The sequence below is a fragment of the Zonotrichia leucophrys genome, chromosome 24 (genome assembly GCF_028769735.1).
Source record: "Zonotrichia leucophrys gambelii isolate GWCS_2022_RI chromosome 24, RI_Zleu_2.0, whole genome shotgun sequence".
Taxonomy (NCBI): domain Eukaryota; kingdom Metazoa; phylum Chordata; class Aves; order Passeriformes; family Passerellidae; genus Zonotrichia; species Zonotrichia leucophrys.
In genome coordinates, this window is record NC_088193.1 from 7731339 (window position 1) to 7747513 (window position 16175).

The 16175-nt window shown below is 46.9% G+C and overlaps 1 protein-coding gene across 1 annotated transcript; it reads left to right on the forward strand.

The window, feature by feature from the left end:
• The first annotated feature begins 523 nt into the window (after positions 1 to 523).
• On the forward strand, positions 524 to 10829 carry TMEM45B (transmembrane protein 45B). The gene is made up of 6 exons (XM_064732084.1): positions 524 to 594; positions 6757 to 6958; positions 7436 to 7648; positions 8652 to 8836; positions 9814 to 9959; positions 10712 to 10829. Exons 2-6 carry the CDS (start codon positions 6775 to 6777, stop codon positions 10827 to 10829), a joined length of 846 nt encoding a protein of 281 aa, XP_064588154.1. The 5' UTR covers positions 524 to 594; positions 6757 to 6774.
• The last annotated feature ends 5346 nt before the right edge of the window (positions 10830 to 16175 follow it).

Sequence of the window (16175 nt, forward strand, 5' to 3'; positions counted from 1 at the left end):
CAGGACTGGAGATGAAAGTGGAAAGTATTATTAAGGATAAACTCAGCTTTATAGGAGGCTTGGTCAGAAAATTGCATTTGGAGTTGAAATATGGGTTAGGAGTGGGTATCCTGGGAGAGGCATCCATCAAACCTGGGAAGCATGGAAAATGGAAAATAAAGTGCTTTGAAGGAGTTAATCCAGTTAATAATTAATGTAGTGTTTTAGGGATGAGGGGTGCAGGCACCTGGGAGTGGGGGTGGGGGGGTAATGCCCCACACAGCTCCCCTGTATCCCATCCTGCATGAGGGGGGAAATGGGGAACTCTGACTGAAGGAAATGTCATCATTATACAAAATCTGAGAAAATTAAGATCTGGAGAAGAAAGGCCTTGAGACAGCCAGAATTCAGCAAATCATGGATTGCCTTTGTGGGAGAAAACTGCAAATTAAAGCACCTGGTGTGCCCAGGAGTGGGGTATTCCTGTGCCCAGGTCACCTTTCCCTCCCAGCTGGGGTTTGGAGGCAGGGAGGAGGCAGGCGAGGCGGGTGCCACGGGCAGGGGAGGAGCACAGATCACCTGGGAGCAGGTGCAGCACCAGGATCACCAGGACAGGTAAGGCTCTGCTGCCAGGGGCTGCCAGGGGCAGGGGGGGGTCACTCCACACCGTGGGATGGGAAGGGATCCCCTGGATCCCCTGCCTGCCCTTCATGGACCGTTTAATGCCATGAGGAGGGAAGAGAGGGATCAGGGTGAGTGTACCACTGCTTCCCTTAGGAAAGCCAGTTTGGGAGGGATTGAAGTGTTCTCAGCCCGCCGGGGGTTGCCCTGCCCTGAGGTCCCCGTGCAGGGGCTCACAGGGGACTGGCTGCTGTCCCTGCTGGGCTGGGAGCCGATGGGACAGCCCAGCAAACCCGCAGCAACTTTTTCCAAGGAGGAAGTTGAAAAATAAACACGATACGTGGGGCCCCAAAGCAGGCAGAGGTGAGAGCAGGGCAGCCTGGGGCCAGCAGAGCCCCAAAACCCCCTTGCCACTCTGCAAGGAGCCCTTGCTGGCTCCCTGCTCCACTCCCAGCCAAATTAAATGCAAACCCTGTGCCTCACAGCCAAACTGAAATTGCTGCTGTGTGCACTGAACCAAAAACTCCCTCCCCACCAAAAACTCTTCTACCCACAGCAATGCCCAGAAAAGTCACTTCCAGTGCCTAAAACCTCACAGTTTGGATTTGTAGAGGTCCAGAATGGTTTGGGTTGGAAGGGACCTTAAAGCTCATCGCATGCCATCTCCCTTGCTGTGGGCAGGGCCACCTGTGCTGCAGAGAAAGGTTTTTTCCTTCCTTTTTCCATTCTTCCTACCAGCTTATCATTAAAACATTACCAACCCTTCACCTTGGCAGGACTGGTTGTGACAGCCAAGGCTCGAGGTGCTTGTGGAGGGGGATTTTGGGGACCACAGCTCTGGGGTACCCACAGAAAAACTTAGCAGGCTTAGGGTTATGTGTTTTATGGGTATTTTGGGTATATATTGCAATGGAAATGGTTTTTATCCTTTGTCTTGTATAGTTTTCCTTGGAGGTTGAAGACACACAGTGCTTAACACAGTGCTTAAAAGTGTCACATTCTGGGGCAATTGGAACAATTTGAGGACAAGCATTCATCTCCTCTTTGGAAAATGCCCAGAGAAGTTGTGGAGTCCTGCAAAATTGTGGCTCTCCCAGCCCTGGAAGAGTTCAAGGCCAGGTTGGATGGAACTTGGAGCAACCTTGGCTAGTAGAAAGTGCCCCTGCCCATGGCAGGGGGTGGAACTGTATTATCTTGAAACTCCCCACAACCTAAACTGTTCTGTGATTCTAGGATTCTATAAATACCGATTTTTGTTGCATTTTTGATGGTGATAATGCTGGGTTTGAGCTTATTTTGAGCTTATTTTGTGTTGGTACCTGAGAGGGGTTATTGGAGTCAGGGCTGTCCCATCACACATCAAGGAGCAAGGGAGGCAGCTCAGGGCACAGATGGCATCCACTCCTTTAGAAAGCACTTTAATATCTTTACCATCACATAGAGGCAAAGAAAAATGGCTTTGGAGATGGTAAAGTGCATTCCTCCCAACAGGTAATTTTTAAAGTCAGACCTCACTGTCTTAAAATCACAAATAAAGAAATGCAGGTCACAAAGGAATGACAGTGCCTGTTCTGAGCCTCTGTAATTAGGCCTTGACTAATTTATTTTATTTCTCAGCTTTCTTTGCTGGGATGTAGCTTCTTGCTGCTTCCCTGATGACAGGGCTTAGAGCAAGAATAGGGGTGGAGAATCCAAACCAGGGGCTTATAAAACAGGAGACAAATGGAGACAGCATAAGGAAGGGGAAGCAGAGAGCTGTATAACCTCTCCATCATCAATTTTTCTATCTCCCTCCCTCAGTGTCTCTTTCCAGATGGATCCATTGTGTCTATTAAATAGAACCTCTAGTCCAGCATCCTGAATGTAAAGCTTTCATCTCTGTTTGAACTTTCATGTTGAACTTTCTCATTTCAGGAGGTTGGATTATCTCAGTTTGTGTTCTCTGTCTGCAGCCACTGCATCAGCCGCTGCAGTACCTGATGGTCCTTCAGACACTTCCTGGCAATTGAGCCTCATAGTGTCCAATGATGATGATTTTTTAACCTAAGTCCAAACGCCTTAAGGATCCTTTAGAGGCAGAAATGTTGCTTTCCTGCTTTTCCAGCAGCAGCTGAGCTCACCACTATGAGGAAGATGATTGTTCAGTGTCACTGTAACACTCCCTGGTGCGGACAGACACAGAGGGAAAAGAGAGCCCGACAATAATGAGATGAAATGGTTCAGAGTGGGGTTTTAGCCTGACATTAATGCATTAGAGATTCAGCTCCTGTGGGAGCTAATGGAAGTGCTGCTATGATTGTAAGTGCCTGTGCAGACAAATAAGACAGTGCTGGTAATGAGTGAGGCAGCACAGGGTACAGGAGAGCTTATCACACTCAGTGATGCCTGTCCTGATACCTTTTGGGTGTGTCCTGCCATCTCTCTGTCCTCAGAGGCAGAGATGGCTCACTCCTTGTCAGAGATAGCTCACTCACTGCCATCCCCATTAGGTTTGGGCAGTGGGTTATGTATTCAGGGAGACACACAGAGGACATGCAGGACAGGGAAGGGGCTGACTGAGGATGGTTTTTTGAGCACAGTACCTCAGCTGCTGTCAGTCTGTAGGTCTGGATTTGATGCACTCCTGCAGCTGCAGATTTAACACAAGAGCCCCTCCGGAAGGCTAGCTTTATTATTTCCAGATACACATCTCAGTGGCATTCCTCACCTCAACCTGAGCTCAGCTTGGGTGGTTTCACCACAAGTCAAGACATTTGGCCTCTTCCCTGAGTCAGCCTTTCCCTGGGGACCGTCCCTGTCACCCACATATGCTCTGAGAGCCAAGGACAGGTACAGTGAGCAAACCATCTCTGGTGTGTCTGAACTGCCTGATTCACACAGGTTGAAGGGCAAAGTTAATTGTAGGGGTGATGGCTGTCAGCTCTGCCCACTGGTGAACTTTAGACTGTGATTTCCTAGCTGGGGAAAATGGAAATGATGCCTTGACTGATACACTATCAATGGACAAAAAAAAAAAAAAAAAAACAACCAAAAAACCAAACCAAACCAAAGCAAAAAAAAAATCCCTCAGGAAACCGAATATTTGGAATAGTAAAGTGGCCCAGGCTGTGGCTAAAAAGAGAGAGCTTGTGGCTACCAGAGTAGTGTGAGAAGAAGGAGGTGAAAGCCTAATCGGGCTCTCAGACTCCTTACCATCCTCCAGATGCCTCTCCTGGTGGTTGGGTGCATTAGCTATAAACCAAGGAAAACCAGGTCCTCTGGGAAGTGATAAGAGCAGATGAAACAGTAAATCATTAAGCAGACACGGTGTAGGGCACCATGATAAACACAACAGGGGGCAAAGAGCATGAATGACAAGCCAGCAAGGACACGGGGGTGTTGCCAAACATTTCTGGGTGATGAGGGAAGGGACAAAGTCACATTCAGCAGGGATGCCCTGGTACGGTGGCTCCACCCTGTTGGAGTGGACCAGCACCCACTGGACCTTCAGCTTGTTCTTTTCCCTGCTGATTGTAAGCATGTCTCACTTCCTTTGGAGATACAGGGATAAACAAGAGCTGTTTGCCTCAGGGCACAACATAACTGTGGTTGGTTTTTCCCCTGTGCTTACCCATTGCATGTTTTTCAGAGGAGGAAGAGAAGCAGGCGAAATAGTTTTGTGGGTCACGTGTCCCAGCTAAGCCATGTGCTCCCTGCTATAAGGCAGGAATGGAGACCACCAACCACAAAAGAGTCCCCATGACCCCCTGAGCTCAGCCCAGATCACATAAGCACTGTAAGGTGGCTGTGCATACCCCCCTTAGCTGATCTTTTAATTGTGATTGATCGGTGTATCCTTCAGGTGATCTCAGTTTGACTGCATTGATCTCATCTGGAAAACCATCAGGCCCCACATTATATGAGCCTTTAATATGTAACTGCAAGAGCTACATCAGTTAAATATTTGAGTATATATTGCTATGGTCGTGTTATAATTGTAGCATTAATACAACAGGGTATGGTAGCAATCCTTCTTGTTGTGGTATTCTGGGATGGGTTTGGTTCTGCTTCCAGTTATTATCCTGATATTTCACCATCCCTCCTTGTTACTGATCTAAATTTCCCCTCTTTCATTTTTAAGCAATTACCCCCATTTCATGTATATGATGAGATTCTCTACTTACCCAGAAAATACAGATTTTTTCAGCCTCTCCATGACTTGGGAATGCTGCTCCCTTAATCACAAGGAAACAGTTGGATGCTCCCATTTCCCAGTCTCCCCTTTCAAAGGACTGCAGAAATGATTGTATTAACCCACTGGACTGTGCTAGCCCTGCTGGTAAACAGCATCTTGGTTTGATTTTCTGTTTAATTACCCAATGCACCCTTTGTCAATAAATCTTTCCTTTTAAGTCATGAAATAAGGCAGAACCCTGCACTGCTAATAGTGACCTGCAAAGCTGCCAGCTCATACTATGCCCTTTCCATGCACAGCTTTTCCATTCTTGGATTAAATGCCCCCTAAATTCATCTTCATGAACCCACTGGGATAGCTCAGAGGTGCTTGGTGAGGACAGGATGGAAACCAGCCTGGTGGCACTGCAGGAACATCAGCCCCCTGTGCTGCCCTGTGTGGCTGCATCTACCAGGGTGATGTGTGCACATGGAGCCAATGTTTGCTTTGCTCGACCTGTTGGATTAGCTGTTTGGTTAAACCAGCTTGGATCAAGCAGATTGGTTGCAGGGATTTAGGAGATCAGTTTTAACCCTGTGGATTTTCCTGCATGGGGACAGAGTCCTCTGGGAGATGGTATCTGCACCAGGCATGAACTTCCAGAGATGAAACAAGGTGTCCCTGGGAGAAACCAACCTGAAATTAGATAGTAATGAAGCCAAAGAAACAACTCCCTTTCTCCAAGGCTGACAGCAACAACTCATGTTTCACCCCACACACAAATTATCCCTTGTGCAACAGCAGAATAAGAATATTTTTGGTTTATATTTTCAGCAAGTGGGGACTGAAGCCCAAAATGCTGCTGGGGAAGGCAGTTTCAGGATAACCAGGATGTCTGGGATGGGGAGGTCAGATCCAGCACCAAACCATGCAACATTTGCTATGTGGAGGGAGAGCATTCATTCCACAAGGGAGACAGTTTCTGCCCACGGTTAAGTGTGGATTGTTACAGAGAAGCTACTAAACAGAGAAGGAAGTCCTGGGCACCAGCAGCACAGCCTTGTTATCAATTAAAACATTCCTAATTGCCCAGTCTGACACTACCTCACACCAAGGCAGCCCTCAAACATGTGGTTGAGCCCACATGAAAGAGCTGATCATTTCTCAACCTAATTGAGCAAAGGGCAAACAGGAGCTGGCTGGGTTTAATTGCTGTAATTCTCCCAGGAAATGGGTCCCCCAGCATCCTGCAAACCAGAGTGCACAAACCATGTGTGTGTGCACTCTGGCACAGAGGCTCCAGCAGCTTGGTGCAAGTCCTGGTTTAGGGATGCTCAGGAGAGGGAAGAAGGAGTGTCAGCAGGTCAGGATGCAGGGAGCGACTTGATTGGTTTGCCCAAACCCACAGTGTTTTGTTTCCAGCAGCTTTTGGGGTATTTCTGAAGGTATATTTTTAACAAAGTGCTTGGGTTTGTGGAATACATGCAGGATTTTTTCACCTCTTCCATGGCCTGAAATAATTCCAGAGATTTAAAACATTTTGGACTTAGCACACCACTTCTGTGGCTGTTCATGAAGCTAAAGAAACACTCTGCTGTTTACTCCTAGACATTCCTGTTTTCCCTCTGTATTATCTCTCCTACCTGGTCCTGAAAAGCCCTGGTCAGCAGCAGATCCTTATGCTAATACTTTCAGAAGAGCAAGAAAAGCAGGACTTACTGCTGAAAGAGATCCTTGGCATCAAAGGTTCAGGCTGGGATGTGTCAGATACTGCAGAACATTTGGGGCTTTTTTGAAACAACTGTGGCTTTTTTTGACATTTCCTAATCTTGGGGCAAGGACCTCACAGAGGTCCCAGGGGTTCCCTGTGCTCCTTCCTATTCCCATGTGCTTGGTCAAGCCCACTCCAGTCCTCCTCGAAAGGGAAAGCCTATTTTTTCCCAGTGTTATGCCAAAAAACTTATGTAAATTGAATAATTACATTGTTTTTCTTTGCCTTGTAGTCAGAAGAGGTTGACAGGATGGCAAATTTTAAGGGTCACGCGCTTCCAGGCAGCTTCTTCCTGCTCTTTGGACTCTGGTGGTCTGTGAAATACCCACTGCAGTATCTCAGCCAGAAAGTAAATAAAAAATCCCACAGGGCTTACTGTTTCCAGCGTGTGGATGCCATTGAAGGGGGAATCAAAATCTTCTTTTCTCTAACAGGTAAGGGTTATATTTCACTTGCTATGTCAGTATTCAACTAGTCTGCACTGATGACTGTACAGGAGCCCTGACTCCATAGAAACTGGTCCAGATGTGGAAGGATCAGAGAATTTTTAAGGCTGGAAAAGACTTCTTAGATCATTAAGTCCAACCAGTAACCACTGCCACATCCACCATTAAACCATGAACCTGAGCACCCTATTCACATATTTTTGAATACTTGCGAGTATGGTGATTCCAGCACTCCCCTGGGCAGCCTGGATGCATCTTTGACGTCCACGTTGACGTGATCTCTGGTATAGTTTGATGTGGGAAAGCAATTCTCATACTGCTTCCCAAAGCTGAGCTGCCATTAAACACAGGCCTGATTTTTCTCCCTAATGCAAACTCAACCAGTTCCTGCTTCAGAACAGCAAGGAGCAGTCTCAACCATTGCAAATGAAGCCCCAGAAACTGCATGCTCTTGGTGTCCTGCAGGGATGCTGGCGGAGCAGTTTGTCCCCGACGGTCCCCACCTGTACCTGTACAGCGGGGAGAAGCACGACTGGGTGAAGCTGATGAACTGGCAGCACACCACCATGTACCTCTTCTACGGCCTCTCCGGGGTGGTAGATGTCTTCACCTTCTTCTCCCAGCTGGTGCCACAGGGTCTGGATCGCCTCATGTTGGCCATGGCTGTGTTTGTTGAAGGTTTGTAGAAGTGGTGCTTAATAAGGGAAAGGATATTGGACACCAAGTCAGAGAAGAGCTAAAATTTGCCCGACTGAGATATGGTTCCAGATGCCTCTGGAGATAGGACACATTGTAGGGGATATATTATGGCAGGCTGGGATGGAATGAGATGAGAAATACAGTCATGGACAGGTTCTGGTTTGGGATTTCTGAAGCTACTGCAGCAGAATGAGGTTCCTTGTTATGATAAATGGCTGGTGAACTCTGCATTCCTCTGCCATCCACAGGCTGTTCCCCTGCCCCATGTTCCCCTGAGAGCCATTAATTGCACTGCAGGCTTCATTAGCCTCATCTCCTTGCATGGCACGTGGCAATTTGAAGTGATTTATTTCAGCTTCAGCACATCACAAATATCATTCTGTCCTCAGGCTGACTTGCAAGTTGCCAGCCAGGATTCCAGACCCCTTTTGGATCATAGAATCATATAAAGACTTGGTTTGGAAGGAAGCTTAAGAATCATGTAGTTCCAACACTCTCCTATGGGAAAAGAAGGTCTTGTTTATACAGAATCTTCCTTAATGAAGGCACAGCTCCTGTTAATTTTCCTTTCCTGATCACAGCAGTTTTTGAGGCAGCAGCAGCAGGGGCAACTCCACATGCACATTTTGGCATGTATGACCAGGAAATCTATCATTTACAGCTCCCAGAAAATTATGAAATTTAGCAATAAGAAGGAAAGACACAGCAGAAGCCTGGCTAGAAGGGAAGGGTCATCTGAAGAGGTGACAAATGTGTGAAGAAAACTACCCTGTCCTTGGTCATTGTATTGTTCAGATCCTCCTGCCCCTGGTTGCCCCCAGGATGCTGGGATGCCAGGAGGCCTAGGGGATGGTGCTATGTGGAGTCCCCTCTTTCCATGATGGCCTGTCTCAATTTGCCATCCAGGCAGGTGATTTACTCAGCTCAGTGGCCGTGGCTGCTGTTGTTAGTGCTGCTCCAAGCAGGGCTCGTGTTTTTGCAGGTTGTCTCTTCTATTACCACGTCCTTCACCGCCCCATGCTGGATCAGCACATCCACTCCCTGCTGCTCATCGCCATCTTTGCTGGGGCTGGAAGCATCCTGCTGGAGGTTTTCCTGCGTGACAACATTGTCCTGGAGATGTTCCGAGCCCTCTTGACCATCGTCCAGGGAACGTGGTTCTGGCAGGTCCGTTCTGCCTCCCCAGAGCAATGAAGCAAAGAGAAAAGAGGGCAACAAGTTATACATCACATATCAAACACACATCTCCCAAGGATTATTTTGCCAGGCTCACTTCATAAATAGCTCATAATGCAGAATGAAAATTTACTTATCACAGGTCATCTCTGATGGCTGCTCCTGCTGCAAGAGCTGTTTGTTTTGGCTTCCTGCTTCTCCAGGGGGAAGAGAAAAAGCAAGTGAGCAACATTTTACAGTACCTAACAACCAAGTACTAATTGCTTAATGTGTCTAATGCTCCCTACAGCCCTCCCTCTGGTTTAGTGAAAAGATACAAACTCCACCAGCTATAAAAGAAAGTTAAAATACAGCCAGCTGCTTACTTTGGTAGGAGTTGGAAAAGCAAAGAAATCAGTTGGAGATAATTGCTCTCAAAACCAAGCTATCAAAAAAAAAAACCCCAAACAAACAAAAAAAGAAAAAAACCCAAACCAACCAACCAACCAACCAACCAACCAACCAACCAACCAAAAATAAAGAGCAACCAAAATAACCACCCCAAAACCAAACCCTTTCCCTTCTCTTTTTCAAGGCTGCGCTTGCTCAAATCAGCCTTTGTTCAGAGGTAAGAAACTGGGCTGAGCTTGTAAAATACAAAATCTGGAGTTTTTAAAGGACGGCTTGGAGTTTGGAATGTTGAGGGACAATTGTTCTGGATATTGAACGAAAAAAGAGATATCTTGGGCACAGACTTACTTTGTGTGGCCCCTCATTGCAAGGATGAACTTCATTCTCAGCAAAAACATCTACCCTGGTCAGGGCTCAAGTTCCTCGGTCACCACATGAATAAAGGTAACTCTGTGAGGGTGATGAGGCTCTGGCACAGGTTATTTAAGGTCCCTTCCAACCCAAACAATTCTGGCATTCTGGGATTCTATAATTTTTTTCCCAATGTAGTTGTTCCACCAACTTCTTGTTCCACCCAGATCGGTGTTGTGCTGTTCCAGCCATGGGGAGGTCCCGTGTGGGATGAGAATGACCACAGCAACATCATGTTCCTCACGATGTGCTTCTTCTGGCACTGGGCAGCTGCTGTGGCCATCCTGGCTGTGAACTTCAGCCTTGCTTACTGGTATGGCTGGGACAGGGCTGGGACAGGGCTGGGAGAGGGGATGGGAGAGGGCTGGGACAGGGCTGGGACAGGGCTGGGACAGGGTGGGACAAGGCTGGGACAGGGGATGGGACAGAGACTGGGACAGGGCTGGGACAGGGCTGGGGTAGGCAGGCAGGGCTGGGTGTCTGTAGTGAGACAGGTGTAACCCAGCCCTTCCTGCAGTACAAAATCACAGCTGAACAAGCAGCCCCAGACTACTGCAGGTTTTAAGGCACGGTATTTGTTGAGTGTACAGAATGCAAAATAGTGTCAGCAAGAGGCATGGGCAGTAAATGGGAAGTCAAACAACTGAGTCCCTAGAGGTGCTCCTGGAAGTCACACTGCTTATTTTCCTCTGCAATGAGTGCTGAAGTCAAACTTTAGTTTGACAGAGACATCAAAGCATTACCAGGACCCCTGACACTTCATCCTCTGCCTTACAAGGACTTCAAAGTGGTTGAAGGTCACTGAATTCTTTGAGGTACAAAAACTAAGACATTACCAGCCTTCAGTTTGGCTTTTCCAAGGGGATGAGAAGATTATCCCACTTTAAGGGATGCTCTGAGGGGTGCTGTGTAAGCTACAGAATGGATAGTTCAGTCCATGCCCATCAAATAGACTTTATTCAGAATGAAAACAACTCAATCCCCCATCAATAGCCATTCAGGTTCTGGTGAGTGGCATTAGGTAGCAGTTTTTCCTAATAATGATTCATTGCTCCTGTGCTACAGCTGTCTCCAGAGGCTCCGCAGAGGCAGTGGAGAGCCCTACATCAGCCTGGGGCTCCGGCAGCAGAAGGGTGACAGCAGCTCCCAGGCTGCCTTCTTGAATGGCTCTGATGAAGAGTGAAGAGGGTGCAAAACTCCTGCTCCAAACACATGAACAGTCCCTTTCTCAGAAGAAACAAATCAAATTGAATATTTTCATTTTGGACAAGAGGTGCCCCATGGTGCTGCTGGGAGGAAAGCTGAGCACACAGGGGTGGCTGTCCTCCATCCATACCCAAATATCTCTGGCTCAGACATGGGCACAACTTGAAGTGATTTTTAGCAGCAAAACAAACCACAGAAATTCAACATAACAAGATTACTTCATCCTGTGGGCTCCCCTGTATGCTCCCATAGGGATGGAGGGCATCTTTTGGCCAGCTGACTTTTCCAAGAGCCTGAAGGCTTTGACCTGCTGTGATTGAAGTCAGGGAAATCTCCAGGCTGAGGTCATGCACCTCTGGAGCAAGGCATCACCCCAAGGAGGACGAGTAAGAGAGTGCTAAATGTGAGATTATGGCAATTTTTGCAACACCAGGGCTTGATTGCACACAATACAAATGTCATTTCTGAAGCTTTGAACTAAAGAGGGGTTTTGTTAATAATTTTCATGTTCACTTAAAGGCTAAGAGAGTAAATAAATGTGAAATAAAAATCCTCACTGAGCTGATATCCTTAAATTTAAGACTGATAAATTATAGAGTGTGTAATAATAGCTTAGAAAAATCCATGTCTCAGACCTGCAAAGCCTAAAGGACTGTAAGATACATGGCCATGCAGCAGGCATTCATGAAATGTCCCAGTTTTCCATTGAAAATAAATCCCCTCAGCTTGGAAAGCAAGATGAAACAAGCACATGGTTCATTTTAGGCTGCCTTAACTAGCTAATTTCTTGCAAAAAGTGACTGGAAATGTCATCTCCTAGACAGGAGGAAAATATGCTAGTACAGGGATTTTAAAAAATTGTATATATACATTTATATATATAAATAAATAAAATAACCACCAGCACAAGGTAAATTACCATTCTTTATGTCTCAAACCCCATGGCTGGAAGGATGCTCTGCACTGAGATCTTCTCCCTTCTGTGTGGTGGGGGTTTTGCAAGAGATTTTTGTGCTCATGTTCATGACTACACAGGTCCAAGGGAAGGCAAAGTTTGTCCTTTAACCCTTTTCCCCTTGTGCAAAGAGGCTGTCGCAGACCATAGAGACTGCAGCCTGGATTTTATTGCTTATTAACTATGCCAAAAAGAGTAGCTTTCCTTGTATGCTAGCGTTCCTGTATATCCACTTCCAAGCTGGTTTGTTTTGCAGGCCTGGACACTGGGAGGTGCAAACAGACTGAGCACGATGAGAATGAAGCAGCAGAGCTACATCTTCATAAATACATCTCATAAACTCATGACTGGGTCTCATGAGTTGTAACCACTGAACATGAGGAGCATTTTGTAGATATCTTTTTTTCTGCCAAGGCAGAATATTTTTTCCAAACATCACAAATTCCTCTGGCTGCTATGAGGAGATGCAAACTATTCTGCAGTTGCCCCCTGCTAATGGCATAGACCCCCTCGCCCCCATGAGGAAGGGGACAAACCAAGTTAATGGGAGTGCTGCAGGACAGGCACGGGTTCATTGAAGAGCAAAAAGGCCTTCTGTGATGCTCTGAATTATTTCTGGTCTTTTGTGAATAATTGTCTTTCAGGAAACAGCCCAAGCATTGCTATTCCCATTAAACAGCCAGGGGAGGGCAGCAGCTGCTGTTGGACTGGGAATGGATCCAAGCTGGATGCAGTCATGTTCCTCCTACCCACCCTCGAAAGCCAGAGGTTTTTTCCATTCCAGAGCACAATGAAAGCACAGGGCACAAATGAAGGCTGACTTTGGTTTTAAAAGCACTCTTTGCTTTTGGAATTGGGATAGGGTTTATTTAATTCTTCACAGCTCTTAATCATGTTGTGGTCTCCTTTCCCTCCTCCTTTCTTTGGTCCCTGCCACTGTATGGCAACAAAACACCTTTTTCCTCCACAGCCCCGGTGTCTGGAATAGTTTCTGTTTGCCTCATTAACTCCCTGCTCCCACAAACATCCCAGGACTGTCAGCAAAGCGCTCACTAATTTGTTTTCCAGCTCTGGAGCACATTCTTTTCCAAAGTATGAAGGTCAGGAAAGGAGAGATCCAGCCTATGATTAAGGAAGGAAATACAGTTTGAGTTCATTTCTGCATGAGAATTAATGATTTTAATTTCAACTAAAACCAGTTTGTAAATAGTTAAGGTAACCAAACAAAGTGTGAAGGTATCTGGATCAGAGGTACAGAGATGATTTCTTATATAGAAGTGCAACCTTAAGCCGTCCTCACAATTATTTCATGAGTGATGGATATTTTAGAACAGTCCCAGATGGGGACTTGCTTTTAACATAACATTAATATCAATCAATTGTTTTGGGTCATGTTTTTCAGCATATAATATTTTGACTTGATGATCTTGGAGGTTTTCTCCACCTAAGCCATTCTTTGAGTCTATAAATTGAGTTAAAGTGTCTCTGTACTGGACCCATTGGCCACACAGCTGGTGTGGGCTGGGAGTGTGCTTGGATCCATATCCACACTGATTCAAAAAAGAGTGGGATCCCGAGGTGGTGTCTCAGGATGTTTTTTTCTTACAATGTAACTGTAAGATTACAGTCTGATGTTTGATTTTGTCACTCAGGTGTCCTGCTCATCCACGGCCGGAAGAAGGTGCTGATCCTGCCCTTCTCTTACAAAGGAGCCCAGACAACACCCCAAAGCAGCCAAAGGTCCTGGCAGCTGCTCTTCCTACAGCTGGAGAGGCAAACCCTTCATCAGGAGCCAGCACAGCCCATCCACGAGCCACTCATTCCTGGGCAGAGATAGGATCTCCTGCTGCCACCCGCACAGCCACTTTTATGTGAGGCTGAAATGAAGGCGTAGCAGCAGAACAAGCCCTGCCTCTGCTTTTACCACCTGCTTTACCTCCTGTTGCCTGTTTATGAAAGCTGGTGTTAGCATTCGTCATAATAATAATAATAATAATAATTATAATACCTTGCACTTCCCAAACAACCATCCATCTGCAGCACTCGAGCTGCTGGCAAACCTTTAATTAGATTGTGCCTCCCACCACCCCCAGGAAGGAGACAAACATTATCACATTTTTTCATTAGCACTGAGGCTGATGATGAACCTTCAGGGGCAAGATGTTGCAGTTACAGCTGAGAGAAAAAGAACAAGAAAAAAACAAAAATACAAAATCAAATTCAATTCAGGGTTTAGCTTGAGGAGCTGGAGGGAGTTGGACACACTTCAGTCTTTTCCTAGGAGTAAGAAGGGGTATATTCCTAAAGAATTGAAATGGAATCACATCCATTTGTGCCCACAGTGATTTTAGCATGCATGGAGTTTCAGTGATCTGCTAGGGGATTTTGGGGGATTTGTTGTCTTTTCTCCCAACCACCCATGAGAGTTAAATCCTCATTTTTCTCATGGGGATGGTTTAAAAGAAACCTCCTTTCCACAACTGTTAAGGCACTGAAAACTTCCTTCACTGCCTGCAACTTAACTTGCCCTTTTCAAAGAGTCTTTCTCTTTGGTCTTTTTCCTGGCCCTTTATGGAAAAAGGCACATTGATCCTCTGTGTAGATACTTTCCAGCTGGGCCTTGCTCTTCCCATCATTCTCCAGCTGCTGGACTCCCACTTCATCTTTCCCCACTTTCCCCAGGGGCTTGACTCCTACAGCTTGGGAAGCAGCTTCTTGCACTTTGTGGCAGTGGTTTGTAGAGGTAGGTGGTTGCAGAAAGGAAAATTGAGCTCAAAGAGCTCAATTAAGAGCTGAAGACCTCAAAGAGGTACTCTTCAGCAGATCGTGCTGCTGCAAAAAGGTATGGTTCTCGTCCTGCATTATTTTCAGGGGTAGGTCTGTAAGGAAGAACTCCCATGAGGGCTATGTTTCTCCCTGTGCTTGGATTTAATATTGTAACAAGTTCCTAAGCTTAGTGAAGCTGCCATTTGTGGAAGCCCCTTTGCTACTGTGAGCTTCCCAGGACCCTTTTGCAGTGTACCCATCCCTGTTCCTCCCATCCTGCTTCTCAGGCACCGTTGGAAGTGAGCAGTGATGGGTGTACGGCACAACCTCTTGTTCTCCTTCCTTCCTCCCACTTGATATGAAGATAATGGGAATAAAAGGCTCCTGGCTATGGCTTGGTGGTTTTTCTGCTGGATCACAGCCCATCACCCTGGGGAGGCTGCTTTGCTTCTGTACTGCTCCAGCCTTGGGTTTCTGTGGGTCACTGGCTCTGGGCAAGGCTGGTTCTGCAAGCCTCCTTTGGGGTGGGTTTGGCAACACAAGTGAGAGAAATATTCAACTTCCTAGGAGAACTGCTGGTTTGGGAATGTGGCTGTGCCAGGGTCGGGGGCTTGAGCAGGGCTCTGGGGTGATGCTGAATGTTTCTGCACCATCACCTCAATGTTTTGGAAGGACTTGGGTGGCCTGAGGTATTTATTTGCCTGTAGCATTTGCACTGCTCATCTCTGCAGTCATCAGTGGGATGGGTAGCAGCTTCAAGGTGGCTTGTGTCTGTGGCTGCTTGGTGAAGGGCAGCATTGCTGTATTAGAGAGGAAAAGGAGTGGAAACAGGCTGCTGTGTCCTTCCTGCCCATCTTTTGGGGAGAGAGGGCCATGGCCCACATTTCTCAGCTGCTGTGGGCTGGGAGGGGAAGCTCACAAAGGCTCTGCTCTGGTTTGTGAGCTTCTGGCCCAAAATCTCCTGTCCTCAGGCAACTTTTATAAGATTGGACCCCCTAAAAGGTTATCATGTCCCTGGTAGCCCAGTTCCCAGACCTGCAGCAGAGCCCTGTCAGACCTTACTGCTGCCTTCTCTCTGCTTGGCTTTCCCAGTCATCCCCAGCCCCATCTAAAACTGAGTACACAAGGTTGCCATGGGAACAGGAACTGGCTGCTTATTCTGATTTTTGTGGCAAACTCCAGGAGAGTTGTTGGCTGTTTTTTTAATAGCAGACAGGAGGTGGCCCAGGTTGTGAAAGGTGGTTGACTCAGGGTGCTTTGAACTGGCCCATGGAATGTACAGCTCCAAACATCCTGTCTGAGGGGCACCTCCCCGTGGTGGCTTCTCCCTTTATCTGCCTGTTCTGAGTAATAACCTCCTTGCTGACACATCTGGAGAGGGAGAAGGACAGGCAGGAGTCACAGGTAAACTCTTCCATCTGTACATTGGTGAGCAGCTGTGCCATGGCTGCTGGAACTTGAAAAGAAGGAACATGGGGAGAACATCCATGAGAGACAAGGGTTCATTGTGATGACAGCTGTGGGTGAGGCTGGTGGAAGTGGTGCTGATGGTGCCAGAAATCTCTGGCTTTAGCCATTTTTTGGGGGGATTATTGTGTTTTG